Source organism: Desmodus rotundus, chromosome 10 (assembly GCF_022682495.2).
Source record: "Desmodus rotundus isolate HL8 chromosome 10, HLdesRot8A.1, whole genome shotgun sequence".
Lineage (NCBI taxonomy): Eukaryota > Metazoa > Chordata > Mammalia > Chiroptera > Phyllostomidae > Desmodus > Desmodus rotundus.
Genome location: NC_071396.1, coordinates 77,846,616 through 77,870,807, shown reverse-complemented (window position 1 = coordinate 77,870,807; position 24,192 = coordinate 77,846,616). Strand labels below are relative to the sequence as shown.

General features: G+C 44.3%; 1 protein-coding gene across 3 annotated transcripts in view; it reads left to right on the top strand.

Moving 5' to 3' along the window:
• ZNF521 (zinc finger protein 521) overlaps window positions 1-18,516 on the top strand; it is a 281,402-nt gene extending 262,886 nt beyond the window's left edge. For all 3 annotated transcript variants that reach the window (XM_024580461.4, XM_045187887.3, XM_045187888.2), the window contains one exon: window positions 17,707-18,516. In XM_024580461.4, the coding sequence (XP_024436229.1) occupies window positions 17,707-17,736 (30 nt within the window). In that variant the 3' untranslated portion in view covers window positions 17,737-18,516. The remainder of the gene's footprint in view (window positions 1-17,706) is intronic.
• Window positions 18,517-24,192: the final 5,676 nt, after the last annotated feature.

The following is a 24,192-nucleotide window of genomic DNA, read 5'->3' as shown; positions in this document are numbered from 1 at the left end:
CGTAAACGGGAGTGAAAGGCAGGGTAAAGGAGTCCTTTAAAAGTGGTGAAATTTTAAACTGCCTGAAATAACAGGCCTCCTTCATTGATAACTTCAGTGAATGAGTGAGTGGGGGAGCTCACCAGGCAGGAAGGCAGGAAGTGTCTTCCTGAAAGAGGAGGAGAAAGTTTGCAAAAGGGAGGCTTTTTCCTTGTACCCAGCATGTCTGGGAGCCTGGCATCTTCCTTTCGGGGCCCCTCCTGCTTTGATCCTGCTCCTCAGCTGGCAGAAGCCCGCCTCTCACTGGAAACAAGACCCGCCCGTGGAAGGTTTCCTTTTGTACATTGCCAAAACTAAATTTTATAATTATTGGACTTACACTACTGGGCACATCTGCTAAGTTTGTGTGCCTTCTAGACACATAAAAGGCTACTGTGTTACCATTAAATATCAGCAGCGTGCTTTGCTGTGCTTTGAGTTTATAAGGGTGAAAGGTGATTGTGCAAGAAAATAGAACAGTCTATTTGCTGTGAGCCAGGCACGAAGTCCTCACTCCCATACTCAGTTATAATTCATGACAGTACTGGTGGGGTGCCCCCATCCCTCTGTGGAGTTAATGCATCTCCACTGAAGCCTGCTGAGAGCACCCTGCGTCCCCGCCCACCATCTGTGCCTTCTTGCAAGCTCTCTCACTTGCTCCTCTCTCTCTCCCTCTCTCCCTCTCTCCCTCTCTCTCTCACTTTCCTGAGATCTCTAGGTGTTAATATTGTGAGGCTACTGCTGCTTTGTAAAGGTGGCTCTCCAAAACAGGATTGTCACTGAACTAGGGAGGAAGAGCTGGAAGGAACACATGTGTCATTTAGAAAATGAGCAGGGAAGCAGCAATTGCCTAAAACCCACAGCTGACTCTGGGACCAGAGGATGCACTGCCAATCACCAATTAGTAAGAGGCACCCATGTCTGCTCATTGTGGGGAGGCCAGGGATGCCCCACAGGTGTACATTACAGTCCAAGTTAATCCTGTCCTGAAGCGGAGTTCAGTGTCTGGGGTCGAATCCAAGACATGTTTGCCCACTCTCTCCCGTGGCTGGGGGCAGCCAGTGGCATGAGAGCCAACCCAGTCCCCACATGCTGCCCCCATCTGTGATGCGATGCCACCCACTCTGAGAACCAGAGCTAATTGCCTCAGGGCTACCCAAGCCTAAGTGCAAAATGACCAAACCCTGGGCTGTACAGAACCTCACTTAAAATAGCTGTGGTGATTCAGAAGGTGTTGCAAGACACCTTCTGAAGTTGAACAGGCAGAGATGGCCCAACCCACTGCAGCTCAGAGCTGGCAGAGGTCCGCTCCCTCCCTCCCCACTCCCACTCCATGCTCTGCCCAGAGCCCCGAGGGTGCTGGGGCGTTGAAACAAAGGGTGAAACCACCTTGTTGCTCAGGCCGACTCAAGATTAATTTGTAATGTTTCCGAATATGTGCTCTTAACATAGTCTGTTGTTAGTACTCCCTTTTAAAAGGTAAATCAAATCCAAGCCTGAAATACCAGTGTATGAATTTAACAGATGTGATGCCATAGGGGACCTACTGTGTTACAAACCGCAGAAATGGTCTTTTTATGCTTCAGACTCAGGCTTATTCCAAAGAGGCTTTCGAACTACAGCGGCAAGGGGAGAGGTCACGCATTAAGATAGTAGCACCCACACGTAATTCAGCCTTGTGTGTAATTGGTTCAGAATCTCATCCTGATGTCTGGGTGGCATTAGGCACATTGTCTCGCTTACCCTCCAAAGGAAAAGTAGGGCAGGAATGGCTGTGCTCACTGTCCATGTTTTCTTGGGTGAAAGATCACTTTGAGATGACACAGCTGAGTAGTCAGCCTGAAATCCTGGCTGGTATTTTATTAATTTTGCACCAAGATAAATCCTGAAATTCTGACAAACTCCATGACAGGTGAAATTCCTTCTTGCAGAATCTGCTCAGCAAGAGGCTGCTCATTTCGTTCTGTTCCGAGGCAGGCAACAGGAGGGCAGCTTTATAATCAGCCCTCAAAGGACCCCCAGCCGCCCCAGAGTCTCCGGCTGATTGAATAACTCCTGGGCCTCTTCCCCTAGGCCTCCATCAGCGGGGGTCCTGTGGAAAGCAATCTCCCGCAGACTGGCACTGAAGTGAGCTTTAAACCACCATTTTCTGCTCTCCAGAGGAGCCTGGAGTACTAAAAGATAGATGGACTGCAGATATTTTATGAGAAACTGTCAGAAGAAGAGCAGAGTAAATGTTTTTTTTTCTTCTTCTTTGAGTCACACACTACATCACTGTTGAATTTCTCCCAGCATCTTTTACATTTAAAGTAAGAAATTAATTGGTTGCTAACCTTTAATTCCCCCTCCTTCTTCTTCGTGGTCTTCCTCCTTTTTTTTTTTTTCCTTAAATATTCACACAGAGGCCCTTTGCTTAACCACAGTTTCAGAAAATCAGTACCATTTGCAATGAAATATTTATAATGACAGAATGAAAAATTGGATTCATTTTCTGGACTGTAGCCGAACAGTCTGCAACTTTCTGCAGCATTGTGGAGCATGTCTCTTTCCTCCCTTGCGTTGGGTCCTTTCCGAAAATATGCCACATGTACCCTTGCCTGTGGTTTGGAGGCATGCCTACCAAAACACAGACTCCTTCGCTATGTTTGTCTGTGCTGCCATGTGGGGGCACGGCCTGCAAAAAGGTAGAGAGGTGTGAACCGGGTCAAAAACGAGAGTGTTGTCTCTTTACAGAAGAGCTAGAAGAAGATAATAAGGGAAACAGGAGGCAGTCTGGTCTGCACTTTGTAGCAGAGTACAAATAGCAGTCAGCCTGCCTTAGTGTCTCAGGGCAGATTTATAAGGGGAAATGGGAAGGCAGGACGAAGTGTGTAAATCTGCATTCACTACCTGAGCTCACCTTCTTTCTTCCTTGACGATCAGCCGCATAGGCTTTCCTTTCCATGGGACCTTCATATTCAGAGCTGCTTTCTTCTTACCAGAGTGGATCACTGCATTTTGTAAGAGATAAAGACAAAAGAATTTTGCTAGGACAGTCCAGTGTTATATTTCAAATAAGTTCACCTCCAAGTGTAAAATCAAAATCCATGTATTCTTATTGCAGGGTGAGATTGGGTTTGTACCAAGATGCCTGTGACATAAATTTCAGTCTACAAATGAGTTTCACTTGCCACCCCCGCAGACAGGCCCAGGAGCCTGCCCACTTCTCCCTGGGTTGCGGGAGTGTTCTCAGGCTCCCAGCCCACCCTCAGGGGGTCACCTTTCGTTTTCCCCTTTTGAAGCACTCGGTTAAGTTTGTTTTGTTTTCTTTTGGTGGTTTTTCAAAAGTGAAAACAGCTCTAGCAGATTTAAGCATGACTAAAAATAGTCATAAGCTCCAATCTGCAGGTTTCATTCATTGAATTTGCATCCTGCTCCACCAACTCCACACGATCAATAATCCATATTTTATTGTATAATAAAGGCTGCCTGTAATTGAATTAGCTTATTCATTCCATCTGATTAGTCCTATTTTATTCATGGAGAAGAAAAATAATACAACATACTTTCACCCATAGATTGCTTTATGTGACTGTAAAAGAGCTTTCAGTGCTATAAAACAAATTTATAAGGATGATAGAGAAGTAATTTCAATATTTGTTCCTAGGAATAATATGAATGACATCACACTGCATTTAAAAAAATGTATTCATTTGAAAATGGAGGAAAAACATCAGTTTGTCATTCCACTTACTGATGCATTCATTGGTTGACTGGTGTCTGTGCCCCACCGAGGGATCAAACCCACAACCTTGACCCATCAGGACAATGTTCCAACCAACAGAGCTACCCAGCCAGGGCCTCACTACATTGTTTAGGTGATAACTTCAGTGTTCACACCTATTGTGTTAACCTGTCCTCAGTCAGCCTGGTGTGAGTACTATAACAGGTCTCTCTTCAGACCAACAGCATGAACCCCGCTCCAAAATTGAGAAACAGTGGGGATAACCAGTCTTGTTACTGCCTTTGGAGATTCATCTTAAGAGATTTCCCCCGAAGGGTTTTTCCTCTTATCCATCATGGAGTACCATTTTCAAGATTTTTGAATGCTTACTCTATTGTCTTAGAAGCAAAATCCTAGCACTGATGTGGCCTTGGGTGATGAGAAACACTGCACAGGAAAGGGGTCGTTCATTATCGGGGTCTCTCAAGATCCCAGCGCGTTGTACAACTTGTGGGTGACACGCACGTTCTCAGAGGTTTGGAGTTTTTCTGCAGGCTCCAAGATTTGTCTTTTCATTGCATTCCAAAAAAAATGATCTCGAAAAATATGCTGACAGTCGAGCACAAAATGACGTGTGTTCTGACACACGCTGCACTGTAGTTTAGGAATCTCACCCGAAGTTATGGGACTAGGGCGTTTCTTTGCTTCTTTGATTCAGGGAAGAAGAAGTATTTTCCTTAAAAGTGTGTGTTTTTAGAATGTGACGATAACTTTTCTCCAGCCCTGTGCGTGGCTTCAGCAGGTCATTTCCACTTAACCCTTATCGTTGCGTGCTTTCTTGAGGACTGAGGTTAAGGGGAATTTTTTTTTTCTTACGTTAGTTTTTCAACAAGTTAGGTGAGTCTGAAATATGTACCCCAGTGAATGGGAACTGTCACAGTGCTGTGTTCAGAGCCAATCTCCTCTGCAGACCAGGAAAGGCACACTGAATAATGTTCCTTTATACACTGCCAGATGTATTTCTGCATGTGGTGTGGCTTGCCGAACCGCTTTGAGTGATTTTCAGCGTTATTGAGCAGATTCACAGGAGCAACAGGCCTCACGACAGAAGTGAAGGGCCATGCGGCAGAAGTCCTCAGTGAGGGGAAGTTGCAGGGCAAACCCCATTGTCAGAGAGAGAAACAACCAAATGCAGACTTTATTTTAATCTCTGAGTTAACAACTCTCTGGGACTATTTCTCTTCCTCTTGTCCAGCTCCTTCTGTGTTGTGGCTGGTTTGCATTTGCGTGTGAAGTGCCAGGCGGTTTAATGAAGTTATTCTTTTATAAATTTTGCAACACTGAAGCAAGCATGAGGGCTTTAAATTAGAATAAGTGCCACTTCTGGCTGGCAGGTTCCTTTGAGGGCTGATTAGAATGAGGCCTCCCGTCGCCGGCCCTTTATGCGCCACGGTGTTGCAGTGTGTACTTGTTTACAGCTCACCTTTGAATTTGCATGAGTGTGCACCATGCCTGCTGCCTGGCCCTGTCTTCCTCAAAGCTGTCTTTCTTCCAGGATCATGTTAAATACTTCACTTTAAAGAGTTATTTTTTTAATTACATTGCTTTATGGTAATGAATGAAAATTAATTTGGAGTAGCAAATTATATAAGGATGTGAGGGTTATAGATTGCTCTCACCATAGATACAGCACATCTCTGGGTGGGGAATTCAAGGGCTGTCCTTCTAGTGGCTCTGTTCACCATGACGGGTGAGCAAACTGTCCCACAGAGACCTAGACGCCATGCCAGAAACAGTGCGGGGGGCGGGGGGGGGGGGGAGGAGGGTAGGAGTTTCAAGTGCGGGTTTCCGAAGCAAGTAAAGGCTCTTCTTGGCTGGGCAGAGAGTGGGGGCAGCACTGCTGTTTTCAGACCTGAATGATTCGGAGAAAAGAGGAGGTGATGGACAAGAGAGCGTACAAACACGTCTCAAGACCTGACAAGTTTCCACACGTGATTTAAGCATTCCTGATTTCTTCTATTTGCTTTTGTAAGCTAGCTAAGAAACATGATTTCAGGGGGCAGGGCGGCAGGAGATTGTTACAGAAAGGGGAATTGGCCCTGGCCGGGTGACTCAGTTGATTGGAGCATCGTCCCATACATCAAAAGTTTGCCGGTTCAATTCCTGCTCAGGGCACACACCGAAGTTGTAGGTCCGATCCCCAGCTGGGGCCCGGAGGCAACTGATCGACGTTTCTCTCTCACATTGATGTCTCTCTCTCTCCCTTCCTCTCTCTCTAAAATCAATAAACATATCCTCAAGCGAGGAATGTAAAAAAGGGGGGATTTAAACTTTCTGCATGTCTCTATAATTTTGTGCAGATGACTGCAGAGCCTGGAAAAGCTGCTACTGCCATTGACACATAACATACTGCTATTGATGTGTGTGTGTGTGTGTGTATAAATTTGAGTTTTTGGAAACTCTAGCTGTGCTTTCACCTTTGGAAAAACTATCCCAGTTGTACCATGTTGGGTTGACACTGTGGCACTGTATAGAAATTAGCAGCCATATTGGTCTAGAAACATTCAACATAATTTTTTTCATTTGTACAGGGGTAATTAATGCACTGTATTAAATGTGTAAGGTCTTATCTACATGGATTGGATTACAGAAAAGAAACTTTGTACAGAACACAAAAACACGCAGGGATAAGGGAAAGGAAAGAGAGCAAGCAAAGGAAAAAAGCACTAAATTCGCGTGCGAAATTTTTCTCCTCTTGCCAAAGGAAGATTTTTTAAAATTTAAAGTGAGAGAACCCAAATAGAATTGGGTTTGTAAAATATTTGCATTTTAAATAGGACTTTCTTAGATTTCAAAACAGGGGCTGCTTAGGGCTCCTCCTAATTGTGTTCTCCAGAAATATGAGCCCGGAGGGACAGAAAAATCAAAGGCAAGCACCAGGGATCTTACCTGTAGAACCCACACACGTAACTCCGCCTCTCCACAGCATGTGCACACACCGACATCCAGCTCAGGCGTGGGTGTGCACAGGGACCCGCATGCACATGCACACTCACACTTCAGCAGTTTAATTAAGTAAATCATGTAACTAATGCATTGTCCTTGTAGTCTTATTCTTTGTGTGTGTGTTTTCTAAAGCCAGTGCCCTAGTCGACAAGCATTTGGTTGCTTATGATGGAGAAAGACTTTTTTTCTGTTCTCGATGATTTATTACATGTTTGACTTACTCTTAATGTGACTTTACCTCCTAGAGAGTGTGACAGTATTTTTAATAAAAGAAATAATACACTGCAAGGAAGTGGCATTTCTTTTGCTTTTTGCCCAAGTCCAATAAACAATTTTTCATAATTATTGGCATTTTCTTGAAGGGAATCCTTGTCCATATCAAGTGGGAAAGCAGAAAGCATCATTCCTCCCGCCTTCTCCCCACAAAGGTTACCCTTTGAATATAAATGACAACGCGCGCGCTGCTCCCATTCTAATCAGATGACCTTTGGAATCTAGTGGGCCAGAGTTTAAATCCTAAGCCTGCCAGTCAGTGTGTAAATCAATGCGCTGCTCCAGCAGCGCGCAGGTACAGAACTTTCAATGTCATGGATTTCAGAAACAGCAGTGAAAGACGTGAAGGGAGTGGAGTCGTGCAGCAAGTGGTAGCACAACCCAACTGGAGTGCGCGATCTTGGGCCCAGTGATACGACCGTGGGCACTTGCACTAACTACATCCTTTCCTAAAAGACCTTCTGGGATTCAAAATCTAAGAGAAAGGGGAGGAGGTGGAAATTTGTAATGTTTGCAAGAGGACGTTTCTGAGCAATTATCAATTTAAGCTCCTATTATTGCAGCTAATTACTACACAAGGCTGTTAAATATTTAGCAGAAGTTTGTTTAATTGCGTTTGACTGGGAAGCGGATATCTGAAGATGGCTCGAGCACCACGAGTCAGTTCTGCGCACCAAGAGCCAGGCAGAGAGGAAATCTGTATTCGCCCACGATGAACACATTGCAGTGCCAGACAAGCTTCCTTTTTGTTTCCTTCCACAGATTTATTTATCTTTAAGGTATCTAAAATTAGAGCACGAAGAAGGGGCACTGTTCGTGAATGTAAAATTGGAAGGAGGTCATTCTTAACCTTGTTTACAGATGTTCTAGTTTAGAAAGCGCCAGTGTGATCAATTAAACATTACAGGGGGAAAAATTAAAGCTTAGCAACAACTGGCACATAGACACATCTGTCTGTGAAACACAGCCTTCATCCCTGAATATCTTATTAGACTGTACTGCCCATCAAAGCCGTCTGCCCCACAATATGCTGGAGCCCTGCAATTCCAGAGTCTGCACAGAATCTTCAAGCTGCAGCCTCTTTCACTTTTGCTGGCTTTTCTAGTTTGATTTAAAATTTCTGTTAGTGTCTTGTGTGTAAATAGGTAGATCAATGTATTGTTTTCTGTGAAAAAATAAACAGTATACTTTTAATATATTTTCCAGTGCTCATTTTGCTCTTTTCAGCCTGTTTGTCTAATTCAGACTTTTTTTCCTCGGTGTAATAGATAGTGAAGGGTATGATCAGTTCCAAGAAGGGAAACTTTCAATCCATCAGGTATGCAAATCAGACAGGGGCCAGTCAGCTAGTGCCTGAAACTTTACTACCTAAGTTCTTAAGGAAAAATGAAACTGTACATTAACATTTCTTATATATTCCCCACCAGCAGTGTTTATCCTTTAAAAGCCAGTAGACCAGAGTGGCTTATTTTATTTCTCTGTATGTTTAATTACCAAAATCCTAGAAATTGTTCAACATTAGCACTTTGGACATGGCATTATTTTAAAAGTTAGTCTTTGCATAGGCTTCTGAAGATTCACATTGGACTAAGCTCAGGCTAATGAGGTGGCTGTTCTTGTGACTATTAATCATCATAGGCTTTTCCAGCTTGGTGTGATACAAAAAAAGACCACCTGCAGTGAGGATAGGCCCTTTTGCACTGCCTCCCTGCCTCCCTGGCCAGCCTGAGAAGCCTTCACCCCAGAGATGCTTTGAGTCCTAAACAGCGTCCCCTTGCTGCAGACCTCAGCCTGACTCCTGCTAGCTCCCTACTCCTGGAGCCCACCACTCCTTTCTCACCTCTTTCTCCTCCTCACTCCAGCACCAGGTAAGTGTGGCTCCTCACAGGAGATGAGGGGCCCTTGTTCTGTGGCCCATAGCTCCCTGTCCTCCCCATGTCTGCTGAGTGCCATGACGGTGAGCATCTGTCATCTCAGCAGCTGGCCCAGCCCAGGGATTAGAACACAGCCACCAGCACCGCTCACCAGTCACTTCATGCCTGAAGGCAGCTCAGCCACTGGAGGAGCTATAAGACCTTGACAGTTGAACTTCAACTCTCTGGGACTTAATTTCCTCATCTGTAAAATAAGATATTGGACCAGATGCTGTCAGGACCCTCTCAGCTCTGAAACTCTCTCTTTGGTTCTCTGACACATTTACTCAGAGGTCCAGTAGATTTTGTGGTTGGCTCTAGAGCAGCAAGTTGAGGATAGTGGCTCTGCAGTTCTTTCAAAGTAGGTGGTTGTTTCCATACCCTCAATATTAATTTCCAGAGTTTAGTATTTGGATCCCTTTATCCTTTATTCGATTGCAAATATTCCTGAAGTAGACTTGATTAATTGCCACTACAAGGTACCACCTCTGTTCGTTGGTGGCACATGGGAGGCTCTAGTGAATTGCTGCACGAGTGGACGTTTTTAGAGAGACTCAGTTCTTCAGATGAACAACACCACTTATTATACAGAGTCCCGCGGAAGTAACGCCTGCTTGAGGGTGGTTGGTAGGGTGATAATATGGGTGTGCTAGATTTTTAATTTGAACATTTCACCTAAAATGTCATATGGTGTGCTTGAGTGTGATAATGTTATGTTACAGAATTACATGCTTATGATTTCAAAATAAAAGATTTTATAATAAGAAGGGGTGTTATTTGTGCCGGACCCTGTATACCTCCAAGAATCCTTTCCACAATTTATTAACAACTGCTCATCTTACCCATTAACTGTTTTTTTTTAATTTCATGCAGTATAGTTCCATATGCATCCTTTTTGCTATCTGTTTTTTTTTTAATTGATGGAAGAGATACCTCTTAGACCAGCGATCTTTAACCAGTGTGCTACAAGGATTTTTGAAACATGCAATACCTGCCTATTTAGTCAGGGGCACTGACCTCTTTTCCTTTACATTGTCAAATAAAACAAATGACAACAGCCAACACAACAAGGTCTGTAGATGTAAATGAATCAAAATTATACCTTTTATTGGTCAGATTGGCAAAAAATATATTTTTTCGTGTGCCCCAGAACTTCAGTAATTGGTCTATGCATGCCGTGAGATGAAAAAGGTTGGAAACTGCCATCTCAGACTGAAGACTAAGTTGTGTGCCTACGCATGACCCAGCAGGCTCAGTGTGTTTAACACGGTGAAGCAGTGGTCCTCAATGGAGGGCGATGTTTTCCCACCCGCCGATCTGTGGCAACGTCTGGAGGCATTTCTGGTTGTCACAGCTGGAAGGTGCCCCTGCACATTGCTGGTGGGGTCCAGGGATGCTGCTGAACGAGCTGCACGTCCAGGACAGCCCCCCTGAACAAAGTGTCTAGCCCAGTGTGTCACCGGTGCTGAAGCTGGGAAACCTCATCACGAGACAGGCCTACTGGCCTTTTAGAATCCATCATGAAACAGTTGAATAGCATGGATTTTGTAAAATGACTAAGAAGCAGCTCACTGGATTGTCTCGAGGTTACTTTGGAGATCTCTCTCTCTCTCTCTCCCCCACTTCATATTTAGTCAAGCTTTGTCCATATGCTTCCGGGTTACCTCCCACCACCCCTTTCTAGGTTTATTTAGTGTGTCTGCCCAGAACAACAACGGTGCCCATCAGCAAGGCTTATTAGAATGTGAAATCATTTCCTATGGGGGGTGTGGTGGGCGCTTCATTGCCAGAACCATTTAACACTGGCTTGGAATAGAAATTTCTTAAAATCATTCTGTTCCAGCAAGGGGAAAACCGAATAACCTAGTAGTCCTTTTCTGCCTCTAATATCTTGTATTTTTCTGGTCACTTCTGATGATGCCATTTCACCTTTTGCTTTAATGTGGCTGCGTGTCACCCAGAAAATGCTTTGAGATGTCAGGCCAAGCCCATGTGAACTGTTAAATGTCAAAAGAAAATGCGTCAGTGTCTCTGTGAGTTCATGGTGATGACATTACCATGAAAAAATGGAAAGGGAAATTCTGTCAGTGCAAACTTGATCACAAATGCAACATCCACGGCATGAGGGAGGGGGCAAAAGGCATATCATGACAGACCGTCTCAGAAATGCCATTGCGATGTCAAAATAAAAGAGTAGGACCTCATTTTAGTAAATTTGACCAAAGTAGAAATTATGAGTCAACTCCCCTGGCTGTGAAAATCCAATATATGAATATGTTTCTTAGATTCTCATAGCACTGTGGGAAATATTATATGTTGTCTTTTAGAGACTATTCAATAGCATAAAACCTATCTCACAAAAATGCACACATCCACATATGTGTTCCTGATGTTTACTGGCCAAGGTCTTCCACATCCAATTCCTCGATGTTTCTCCAGCCAGGAATCATATAGTTAGTGGGTAATGGAAACTTCGGGGGGGGGGGCACCGTGGGGTCTGATTGGAACTTTTGGATGATGGGGATCTTTGGTGTGATTTTTGGAATATTCCTAATGATGCTTCCAGAGCTGTAGCTATTCACTTTCAATTAATTTAAAAATAAGAGTACTTTTGTAATTGTGTAGACTTTGAAAGTGTTAATTCATTGCATTCACATCCCGGTAACCTTATGAAGATGTTTAAAGGCTGCCCTTTGCGTTGTGATGGTCTTTTCTGCACCTTATTGGGGGCGGGGAATAAACCAGTATCCTGTCATCGTTAGCGCTGTACACTTTTAAAAGTATTTTACCAGCAAAAGAAGTTGGGGAGGAAAAAAGAGAGAGGGGGAAATGTAAAAATCTTGATTAGAAAGTATAATTTAATAGAACAGGTATTGAACCAAATGTATTGATTAATGTAGAAGATATAGTACTTATATTGATTCAAACCAGAGATTTAGTACTAAAAGCTCTAAGCCAAAATGCTGTTGCAGATTGCTACAAAAGTCAGTTTAACGCTGTCCTTGAGAATGCCTTCACAAAGAAATTCTTCTAATGTTTGAGGACTAGGTAGAATGCGGTATATGTCAGTTTGATCCCGGAGGGTTTTATTTTGTACTCTAATAGCTGTTACGAGCCTACATTATATCCAAGGAGTAATTTTCCTTAGGGGTGCCTGGCTCGCTTTGTGTCAATATTCTAGCATTTTAAGTCACGTACAGTATATGCTTCTGGGAACAGGGAAGGAGCCAGCCAGACTCATAATGGTCTGCATTCATTAATAAAGGCAGAAGCTTCTGTCCCTCCATTGCCCACTACAGGGATGTCTCTTTGGCCTTCAGGGACCCGTACAGACACATTTAAAGAAAGCTTTATTTTGAGTGGGCAGGAGATGAAATGTAGGACTTGCAGGCATTTCCTAAGTCAGCTCTATGCCTGAGCGCAGGGGTGACCTTAATGGGTCAAAGAAGAATGCAGGTCAAAAGACTTATTATCCAGCCTGTTGGAAACCAATTGCTTTTGTTTGAAAAAAAAAAAAGAAAGAAAGAAAAGAAATAAAAAAGCAATAGTGCTTTAAAGGTGGACGGTGATGTAGAATTCTGTTCGCAGCCTGTGACTGCACGCCTCTGTGTGTGCTGGAAAATGCTTCTAGAAAAATAAGAGCATACAGATTATCCATAGTGTCTACTGACAAAGGTCCAACCCTAGTGATAAAAGGAAGGGTAATATAATTAGTTAATCAGCGATGATTGATTACAAATGTTTGCATTCTTCAACTAAAGGAAAACAACATGCTGCCATGGCGCTGTCACCATCTGCTGAAAGCAACAGCCACATTTCATCTTCATATTTCTCTGTGTCTTCCCGCCTTGCGTTGCTGCAGAGCCACAATTGCCTGCTATTTCATCTGGTTGGAAAGCATCTCATTTCAATTGGATACAACTGCAGTTTAAATTCAAGATTCTAATGGCACGGTGAATTAGTGGAAAGCTTGTTTTGTTTTGGGGTTTTTTTTTTTCTCTCTTTTTTTTTTTTTTTTTTTTAGTAGCCTGCTGGCTCTCTTTCTTAGTTTTAAAAGCTTGTCAGAATTTGTTAGAGACAAAAGGCTATAAATAGACAAGTCCTGGTAAAAATGATGAACGTCTTTGAGTCAACAGCTCTCACAAAACTTCCATTCAAATGCAGTTTTTATTTTTATTACCGTCGCTACTTAACATTTTGCCAATGCCAAGGGAAGGTTCAAAGCCCAGACGAGACGCGGCCTCTGCCAAGAAGTTGGACAATCAGTGGCCCAAGTTCTGGGGGTGGGAATTTAACTTTTCCATCCTGGGAAGGTAGACTACCCCTTCTCCTCCCCCAAACCCAGTTCCTCACCCTCCCACTCCCTGCCCCCCCCCCCCCCCCCCCCGGCTTCCCTCCAAAGCTTAAGTTCATCATTGTTATTGGGACAAATACTCAAATTCACATCAAGATTGAAAGAAAATGGGATAGCTTGGCCAGGTGAAGTTTCAGGGGATCATGGGTTTTTATATTTATTTCAAAATATTTTGCTTGGACCGTGTTTTAAATAGGATTAAATCGTTTGACCAGTAAATGTGGTCAGCTCTCAGAAAGGAGGAGGCTGAATTAATCATTTGTTAGAGTGCCAAGCCCAAAATGAGAATTCCAGTCCTGTAAAATGAAAGGCATTTCATATTTCTAAAGAAATACATAGTGCTAGAAGGGAATTTTTAAGGTAGGTCCTCATCTGTTTTTTAGCTTTCTAAGTTTAATTTCGCATTTAAAGAGAAAAAAATAGAACACACTCCTTTCAAATGGGGCCCTTTATACTAGAGTGTTTTTTGTTTTTGAAACCTAGTTATTAAGGTATCATACCTAGATAGATCTTCTTTTAAGCTTTTAGGTGTGTTCTGGATTTGATTTTTTTTAGACAAACCCCCCTCGTGTAAAACAACTGTTCATAACTGGGATTAATGGTTTGCAATTTTCAGTTACTTAGACATGGGGTCTCCAAGAGATGGCTTTTTGTAGAGTAGAATATGGCTCTCTGTGGGATTACAGAAGTTTTCTTTACTTCCTACTTCCTTTTCTGTCATCACCACCCCCCCCCCCATAACACCATCCGTGTTGCACTGATGTTCTCCTCGATTATGTAAAACACTTTCCCTTCATTGGAACAGATATTTTTTCTCATAACCTGTCATTGCATTAAAGTACTTTGGGGACTGTGAATTGCTGTGTAAAATTGGTGAGATTACCCACGGCTTTGTTCTAGTGTAGCGGTTTCCTCTGGACCTGAAGAGCAGGAAACTTAGGAGGGAAGACTTGTTCTCTGATGGCCTGGAGGTGCTTTCTCCTCTCTGTGCCCATGTGGGTGCTGCAGAGACTCGGGGTCTGCTCCGTGGCCTGGAGGGGAGCCAGGGCCAGCCAACCACTCGCAGAGCCTACCCTCTTTGTGCTTAGGGCTTCTCTGGTCTGTGTTCATCTTTCCCGCTTGCTTCTTGTCTCCCCTTGTAAAGAAATGATGTCTGTGATATTTAAAACACAAAATACAGAAGGGGCTCCTATGAAGTGACTTCTTGGTTCTCTTATCAAAGGATCTTCACTGAAGTCTAGAGACTGATGCCCTATCTGTTCTCTCCAACCCCGAAAAGCCAACTCAATAATCTGTGCAGTTCAGACATCCATTCCTTCCTTCCTTCAGAAAATGAAAGTAGGCCATTTGTAATTTCAGGGGCTCGGAATACCGCTTTGGGAGGGGAATGGACACATCCCAGGGACCCTCCTACGGGGTGAGGGCAAGCCCTTGAGGATGGACTTCTTTTTCTTTCAATGCTTGTATGCCTATTTCCCAGGACCACCTAGGAACATACTCCTTCCTGCCTCAAGAGGCCCTGACAGTGGTGGGCACCAAGAATGGGGGGCCTGTCTTTCCTGGAAAAGAACAAAAAAGTGACAATACATAAGTGATCTCAAGGGTAGGCAGGGGAGCTTTCTGCCTTTACCATTTTTCAGGCCAGATTTCCCATTTAGATGTTTTTATTGGAGCTCTTTATTTCTGCATAAGCTTGAACTTCACAAGCCATATTCTAGTCCTCTCAAATGATTTATATTCTCTCTCTTAATATGCAAAGCATAACTCCTTTAGTGTGGCAACTTCAATCTGTTGCAATAAGTGATTCATGTATTTGTTCTTTTTTCCCCCCAGCTCTGAGGAGACCTATACGGCTTTAGTTTAGGATGAAAGCATGCAAGGGAAACCGCTGCCACCCGCGATGGCCGGTTTGTGGTGCTAGATCGTGTTGTGCACTATCTTGATAGAGGCGTATACAGAAGCACTGGAGGGGTTGCAGCGGATCTTCCTTTATTAACCTCTAGAACCCTATCAAACGTTGAATGTCTTTTGTAAACACATTAACCATTTTAAATAATGTTATCAAGCTGATTTTTTTTTACTTTGATTATGGTATAAAATAAAAATTTCCTATCTGCTGTTAGTGTCCTACCATTTAGGTAACAATGATCATGACTTGTATTTATTTTTTAAATTCTTCTTTTAAAATAAAAAAAAAACCTTTCTCTAATGTCAGACTTGACCCTTTGAGACAGCAAAGGTAGAAGCAAACTCACATAGTATGTTTTGAGTAGCTGGACTTTTGTATTGCTTATAACCTCTCTAATCGTAACTGTGCTTTTTTTTTAAGGAAATGGGAAAGCTCTTTAGTCTCATCCATATTTTGATTACTTTTTAATCTACCTGCTGGTTAAAAAGGATTTTCAGAAGTATTTAAAATGAATATAAAGAAAAAGAGAGTTGACATAAAAATATTCTGCTCCTATGTGCACTCTGAGGCTAAGACTACTGAGGAAAAAAATCCAGCTTATCTTTCACTGAATTAATCAAACTAGCTGTTTCAAACAAGGGAGAATGAAATGATGTTTCTCAGCATTATTGTTTGTGTTCAGTTTTCAAAAATGAGCCAAGTCTGAAATGGAACAGAAAACCCGGGTCCTCTTCACGGTCTCCCATCTCCCTCACCGGAGCCCTCAGCCACGGCTCGGCAGGCATCCGCAGCCAAGCCTCTGGTCAACGGCACATATGCACTGAGCAGGCTTTTGGCTAGCTGTTCTGGGGGACAAAAAGATAGCAGAGCTCTCTAAGACGAAGTCCTGTGCTTAAAAACTTCCACAGGTCCTCTTCACCTAGAAAGCAAAGTCTGACGTCCTTAGCAAGGTACAGAAGGTTCTTCATAATCTGCCCCACCCCCACCTTCCTTCCTCATCGGTACTCTGGTTCAGGGCACCCTAGAAAACGCCAGCCAATCTGAAGGATTGCGGGTGCACAAACACACCTTGCAGAGTTTTGCTTCATTGCCTTTGGCGCTGTGGTCTCTTGACCTGGAGGCCCTCCCTGCATCCCGAATGCCTTCTCCTGTCTCCAGCCTCAGCTGAAATGTCGCATATTACCTGCACTGCGAAGCCTTTCCGCGAAGGGCAGGCAAGGTTAGGTGTAGTTGTGACATCTCTATGTTCCTTTTTAATATAATTCTGCCACACTGCTTTACCATAATGTGCCCACGTGACTTTCTTATTTAGACTGTGAGCACTTGGAAGGAAGGCATGACGGCAGGCAGCATCCTTCTCCCTTCCGTGGCTCTTGTCCATAGGCAGTCCCTCAGTTGGCCAGATCGTCCTTACTGAGCACGGCGATGCTGTGGCCACCTCAGGTGGTGATGCAAGTGTTCAACAGACGCTTGTGAAGGAATGAATAAATGAATGAACACAGGAATTACTGATGTAGACAGAGAGCCACGCCTGCCAATACCAGAAGACAAGACCTACGAGTGCACTATATAAGCAGTAGAAAGTGCGGTAGGAAATACAAGAAGAGAAAAAAATAATTTTAGATGAGGTGAGCATGGAAGTGGTGGTATTCTGAGCTAGGGCTCAAGATTCCGATCAGAAGGAACGGGGCGGGTGGTGATGTCCCATGAGAGTTGGGAGAACATGACTCAGGGGAAGTGCAGAGGAGTGTGGGTGGAAATCAGGCCACCTCTAGACTTATGCTCCAAATGAATGCACGGAGCTGCCCCCTTTGCAGGCCACAGTCCCAGGGCTCCCAGCTGGCCTCTCACAATTTGGAAAGAAGTTGTTCATTCAGAAACAGGACATGCTCTGTGGATGGAGAGGAATGTACCCAAATACAGCAAAGGCTGCCTCAGCTGGAGATGGGGGAGTGGCTGCTGGCTGCTGTCATCTGCTCCTAAGCCACGTGGTGCAGGGCCCTGAGCATACCTGCAGGAGAGGAGCTGGAGAAGCTTCTGCCCCGCCGTCAGGTGTTGGCCAGGCAGCTTTTGCCTTTAAAGTTTCTGCTCAGGGACAGATAGAGCCTCTGCTGTCAAGATGTTCGCCATCCAAGAGTGGTCCGAACAAAAGCATTTGTAATCAATGGAAATAATGCACAGATGAAGGAAACTGTTCAAATAGTGCTGCTACCGGGTCACTGAAAAATGGGTTGTGTTTTGATAAGAAGAGACAGTGGCAGGCAGGAGGGTACTCTGAAGGGAAGGCAAGGCAGAGGCAGAGGAAAGGAAGATACAGGCCAATGGCCTCACCGCAGGGGGGGCCCCTGGCCCTGCCCCTCGCTCCTCCTACTCCTGGGCAGGGTGGAGTCGGGGCCCACGAGCACCTATGCATCAGGGTACGAAACACACTGTTCGTGGTGTCATGAATCAGTCAGCCTCCACAGATACTCAGTCTGATGAAAATACAGTCACTTAAGTGTTTTTCCCTCCTCTTTCTGTTTTGTTCCAGAATCACACGATGACCCAGCACAGCAGTTAGTGCAAGTACGGGCTGTGGAGGAGAATTCCTTCTGTGGCACAAAAAGGGAACATGTTTTACTCTTTGCACGAAACTTTCATTGTTAATGTATATTATTCAGAAACATTGTATTGTACCATAAAACCTGTATTATCAAAGCTGTTGGATGTTCATGTGTTTGAACTTTTGAGCACCGGATAGACTCTTTGTATATAAAGTGTTGCACATGTATTATGTCGTCTGAAACTAAAATGGTCTTATAAAGACTAGTGGACTTGGGCCCTATTCAGGCAAGATTTAAAAAAAAAAAAGTGAGCGAAATGGCTTAAGAGAAAGTATTTTCAAGGAAGACAGATTAAGACAACTGTGTTACACACGAGACAATATTTGGACTTCCTTTTATTTACACTTAAGCCTAGAATTTCTCTTTTGGTAAATCAACGGTAAAATCCGAGACTATTTTTTATTGCTGAAGATTCTTGCAAACCATGAAGAGATGTTCTCACAGAACAGAACCCACAGCTGGATAAGGCCCGTATATATATTTGTAAGCCTTGCGATGTGACAGGTAGCATCACTATATATGCAATAGTTGTTATGTAGACTGTCAAAGAATTTTTTTTCCTGGATACATTTGAAGCTTTGAGTGTTCAAGGTTTTCCTTAATGATTTCACACAGCCAAATTCTTGAATCAGTTGAACTAACCTGTATGTTACTGTTATTAATGTTTACTCTGCGGTCTGAACCTGGAGATTACTGGAATTGTTTTCCAAGAGGAAATAAATTCAGTTTACCATTAGATATGAGTGTATTTGTGTGTTTTCTTTTTCTAGTTACTCTACCATTGAAAAAATAATAATTGCCCGCACCCTTGGAAATGAAGTCTGCTCTTGAGCATATCATAGCCCTAACCTCAGTCATATTTAACCTTTTCACTCCGGACCCAGTGCAGCTGGGAAGACATCCATCCTACTGCGTGGGGAAGGAATCAGACCCAATGTACGTCTGCTCGTTTGGATACCACCAGGTCACATTGTGCTGGAGGATTCTGACATCACAGATGGATGTGATGGCTGTTTTCTGCATAATTTGCAACCCAATTCATGTCATGCTGTGCAAATCTGAACTCAAAGTAGATGACTGCAATTTGAGAGGCAGTTTGGCTTATGTGTACTTAAGAAGCAGCTTTGTTCATTCAGAAGACAAAGCACAGAGCAGGGAGCCGGTGGCTGTTAGTTCTAGCTCTGGCACTGACTCCCACTGCTGTCTTCCCCGGATCATTCCACCTCCGGCGCAGCTCCGCAGCCAGGGGAGGGTGTGCCGCGGGGGCAGCCTGGTCGTCAGCCTTCACACACGCGTGGGCGTCTCTGGAAGATTGCTGACCCCACCACCTGCCAAAAACTGGTGAATGAGTAGGAGCTCTAATTTCAAAGGGTCTTTTTTTTTGAAAGATGAAAATAGAACTATGTACATTGAGTCCTGATACACATCATTAGTCAAAATTGGTAAGTATACACCTGATATTAATGGGCAACTTTCAACTACACCATGCCTACAATATTTCACTCACTCTTTTGACCTCTGAAACTCTGAGGACCTCAAGCAGACCGTTAAACCTCGAACAAGCGAGAATCCTCACAACTTTTTAGACGGCGGAAGCACAGCGTGGACCGATGAGTCACGGTCACTGCGGTCAGTGCTGCAGTTCCGCCTGCTACAGGGGCCCTTGCACAACCCGGATTACCAGCCCCACAAGCCGTTCTCCTCACCCCACGGTTCGCAAGCTTAGCATCAGCATCACCTGGAGGGCTTGGTGCGTAGCTGGGACCAACACCCAGGACTGCGGGTTGCATTGGCCGGGGGCGGGGCTCGAATGTGCGCATTTCTTAGAAGTTCCAGGTGATGTCGATGCTCCCTGTGTGGGGATCCCACTGACAACCACTGCCCACCCCACTTCCCAGTTAGTTGGGTGCATTAAGTGTAAATAACCATGCAGAGTACTGGCAAATTATACTATTTTACGTTACTAATTTTTAAAAAGTTTGGTCAAATTTTAACATTATTCAGAAGCAAGTTCCTGGTAGGGATTAAAGTGCATGTGTTCACTAGAGTGTTTCGTGTGTGTGTATGTATTTAGTTTCTCAATGCTAGGAAATCTGCGTCTATACATTTCACAATGGATTGCCAGCATGCTATTTAATTAAAAAGCTTTTTCACTGGCAACATAAATAATGAAATACACTGAGAATATGCAAGTACATTCATAATTAAAATACTCAGCTATATTTAAAAAAATTAAGATCTCTGGTCTATTCAAGGATTTTGCATTTAAAATGAAGTAACCACACTTAATAATGATTTTTTTAAAAGCTTTAAAACTTCTGCTTATTAATGAGCAGGTTACATTTCACTAAAAGTAAGCTGCCCTTCATTTCACAGAAGGGGGTGGCCGTGCAGTCCAGGGGTGCATCCCAGGCGCCTAGAACAGCATGGCCTCTCAGGACTTCCCAGGCTCCTGGTCAACACTGGGCGTGGGAATTCTCAGGAGGCAACAGAGGCTTGTGTTTCTCCTCTAGAGGCCCCCCACACAGCTGCCCATGGGCCTCCTTTTCAGCCTCATCCCAGAAACAGCTGGAGGCCAAAGGGGTTGTCCCTTAATTGGTCCATATGCCTGGCTGATCCAGTGCTTTCTTATAATCAGCTGTTCTCTGGGTCACAAATCCTGAACAGTACATGCAAGAGCCATTCCCTCCTTTTGCTTGTAACCTTGTTTGTATTTATTTTCTATTTCATTCCTTAAGAATACAAGGCAACTAAAAGATTAACATAATGTCAATAGGAAAATCAGCATCATTAAGAGGAAGAAAATAGACTGAAATAGTTGTTTTGTGCTTTAATTTTGGTTTTGAGTCGTTTCTTTTTGCTTTGTTGTTTGTTTGTTTGTTCTGCTTTGACTCTGAGCTTCCTGGTAGGAAGGGGAGGGAAGTAGAGGAAGAAATGTACCACTTCCTTAAGAGAGACTTTTGTTTCCTAGGACTTAATTTCAAAAGAAATTTCTCATAGGACTTACGGGCAGGCAGGTGGCCAATACACTGGCCACTATACTTGACCATAATTTTATGATCTTTTATGCAGGGGTTGTCATCTGATGCTAATGCATCTATGGGTGGAGGCTAGAGATGCTGCTAAACATCCTGTGATACACAGAACTGGTGCCCAGAAAAAAGAATTACACCCCAAATGTCAGTAGTTCCGAGGTTGAAAAACTGCTCTAATGTGAAAATTTATATGGCTTTTTTCAAGGACCTTTATACCTTGGAACATTAAAAACTCTTACTGCCTGAATCCCACCCCGAGAGGTCCTGACTTAATTAGTGGAAAGTGAACGCTGGGAATCAAAAGTGCCCCAGGTGGGTGGAGCCTCGTTTGAGAGCCACTGGGCCACTAACGTTCTCAAGTGTATTGTACTCAAGGCTAGAAATTTGGAAATAATATCCAAGAAGTAGGGAAGTAGGAAGGGCCTCAGACTCCTTTCCCTGGACATTACCTTTTACCACTGGGCATTGAATGATCATTTTAACTCTAAAAAGTAACATTAGCAATAGCAAGTTTGGGCAGAAGCCCACCGCCGTGACATCTGGCCCAGGATTAGAAACTCAGTGAGTGAGAAATCTGACCCAGTGGGGACTCTGGCAGCCCCGGGAGCAAAGGCCCTATCGCCTACCTGCCTCAACGGTTGCCTGGAGGGACAGCAGCCTGCCGGGGCAGATTGCTCAGTGTCTCAGGAGAGGCCAGCAGTCCGGGTGGTTATGTGCCATGTGTCAGTTTCCCGGTGTTGGCAACCTACTCCCTCCTCCATTCAAACCCTGCTGCCCCCCACTGAGTGGGCCATATGATGGGCTTTCAGGCCAGGTCCAACTCTTGGATTGCTGATTTTGACCTCTGGCATCAACTATTATTTTTTTCCCAATTTTTCTCATTCCAGACTATTTTAAATGTTTGTTTCAAAATCATTACATGATTTTTTTTTGTATGTGCAAGTTTGAGTTGCACTTTGTTTTCATTTAGCATCACAGACAGATTGGTTGGTGCTCTGTGACCTTCACGTTTCTGTGGCTTCAAGTTCAGCAGTGACCGGCCAAAGGGATGTGTTCTCTATGAGCCCGCCCCTGTTCCTGGACATTTAGACTTCAGATGCGTTTATTTTTTAATGATGAAGGATAAGAGTAGAAAGCCAATATCCTTTGTTGCAACTCAGATATGCTAGTCCTCTGTTGCTAATGGAGGCCAGATTAATAGGCTCTGGAAATCATGCAAACAGAGGATAGGGTAGACATTCTACCCTCGGATGAAAGTTGGTAGGCATAACCTGTGTTCCAAAGGGAAGGTCCAGACATGGGAGACAGCCTCTAGGGGTGCCCTGAAGTATGGGCTCGGCTCCTTGGAGCGGTGCTGGGTCCAGAACTGGGACAAGGACTCGGGTGAACCTTCCAGTTCCACTCTGTGAAGCACGGCAGCCCCGCTTTGGTGCCTGCGGGGGCGCAGCACTGCAGAACCCTCGAGAAAGGAAACTTGAAGATCCAGATCGCATTAGAGAACGCCTGCAAATGCTTCTCCGCCGAGCTTCTGCCGGCCAGAGCCTCTACCCTCTCCCTTGTGTGGAGGGAGCTCCACCAAAGGGACGGAAAACTCCTAGAGTTCAAGGAAGAGGGATGATTTAGGGTAAAATGACCCAGCATGGATTTCTGGAAGAATCCCAAAGCTCAGATCTTGTTGGCACTGCTCTCCTGGGTAAGTGCCTCCAGAGGCGGAGGCTGAGGAGTAGCCACGGCCATCTCCGCCAGATTTCTCTGTAATGAAGTCAGCTGTCAACTCCTTGGGGGCCAAAGCACAGAGCCCCTTTATTTCCAAGCAGGTGTTGCAGCATATTAAAGGTTGAATTCCATCTTGTGCTGACATCCTGAATGAGCCAGTTTGCAGGCAAGCTCAGTTCTTTCTGCGAAGAGGGAAACTTGGCAATGGTGGAGGCTGAGTACTTAAATGGCAATCAACTTCTGGCTCATATCAATTAATTCCTTCATGGACTTCTGCCTAAGTATAGCATCTTGAATTCCCAGCTGCGGAGGCTATGAAAAACGGCCCAAACAACACACACCGCCATCGAGTGGAGGACACACCAGCAGAATGACGGGGGGTGATGCTGTCTCAGGGCAACAGTGGACGCCTATTTGGGGCTCTGTCTTTGTTTACCTACGGAATGAAGGGAAGGATATATACCCCTTTCTCTGCATAGCTAATTCTTAAAGGAAAAAAAAACTTCTACTGTGTCTCACTGAAATCATTCTGAGAGGAACTGCTTCCTTTTGGCTTTAAACTGTCTGACCCAAGGTGACTAGGAGGTGCAGAAGCTGAATGGGGACTAGGAAATCAGAGAAGGGCTTCCTCGTCATTCAGACACCAGAATAAGCTATTCAAAATATGGTCCTTGTCCCAAGAAATCTCTGTCTCCTGCCCCATGAAGAGGAGCATCGTGATCAGGAGCTGCAGATGGACCGAGGGTGAGTATTGGTTGGAGCCATGTGAGACTGGACAGTTCTCCAACTCATCTGGCCAATGCAGACTACTGCTCAGACCGTGGAGACGTGAATTTCCAAGCCTCGTAACACAGGTGGGCCATCCTCATCTAACAATCTAGTAATGTGGCTTTCCATAAAATATAACCAATGAAAATTAAGGTCACCTGGCAGGGGCAAACTCAACTTTTCTTCCCTGCCTATGAAACATACCTGGTTTGTCTCCCTCCCTGCTCTCCTTTCCTGAGTCAGAGGAAGAGTTAGGTTCCCTTCTTCAGGAGACAAAACCTTTGGTTCTCTTAGGCTCATGCACTGTCCAATATGGTAGCTGCTTATAAATATACGGCTACTTAGATTTGTATGAATTTAAATTAAACATGATAAAAAAAAACTCAGTTCCTCAGTCTCACTAGGAGCATTTCAAGTGTTGAGTTGTCACATGGAGCTGGTGGCTGTCGCACAGAACTCTCTCACCGTGGAGAGTCCATCGGGCAGTCCCGCAGTTCTAACCCACCCCTGCCACCTCTTGGGCCCCTTCCATGCACAGAAGCCCCTCCTTCTCTAGCTCCTTTAATAGCTTCCTCCTATCCACATACTGCCCCCTGTCTTCCAAAGTGTGCACAAGTTTCCAGTCTTCGGAAAAAAAGTTTATCGACCCTGAAACGAGCTCACAAGGCTGTTTTATTTATTTCCTTCATTTTCTTCCAAATTTCTCAAATCTGTGGTCTGCCTCCACATCCTCCACTTCCTTACCACTGACTCACTCCTTCCTCACCTGCAGGCTGGCTTCCATCAATATCCTTTCACTTAAAGTGTGTTCCCAAGGTCGCTGGCGGCCTTCTCACCACCTAATCGTTCTGGGGTTTTCCCCCAGTCTTCACTCTCCCCTGCCTTCCAATAATT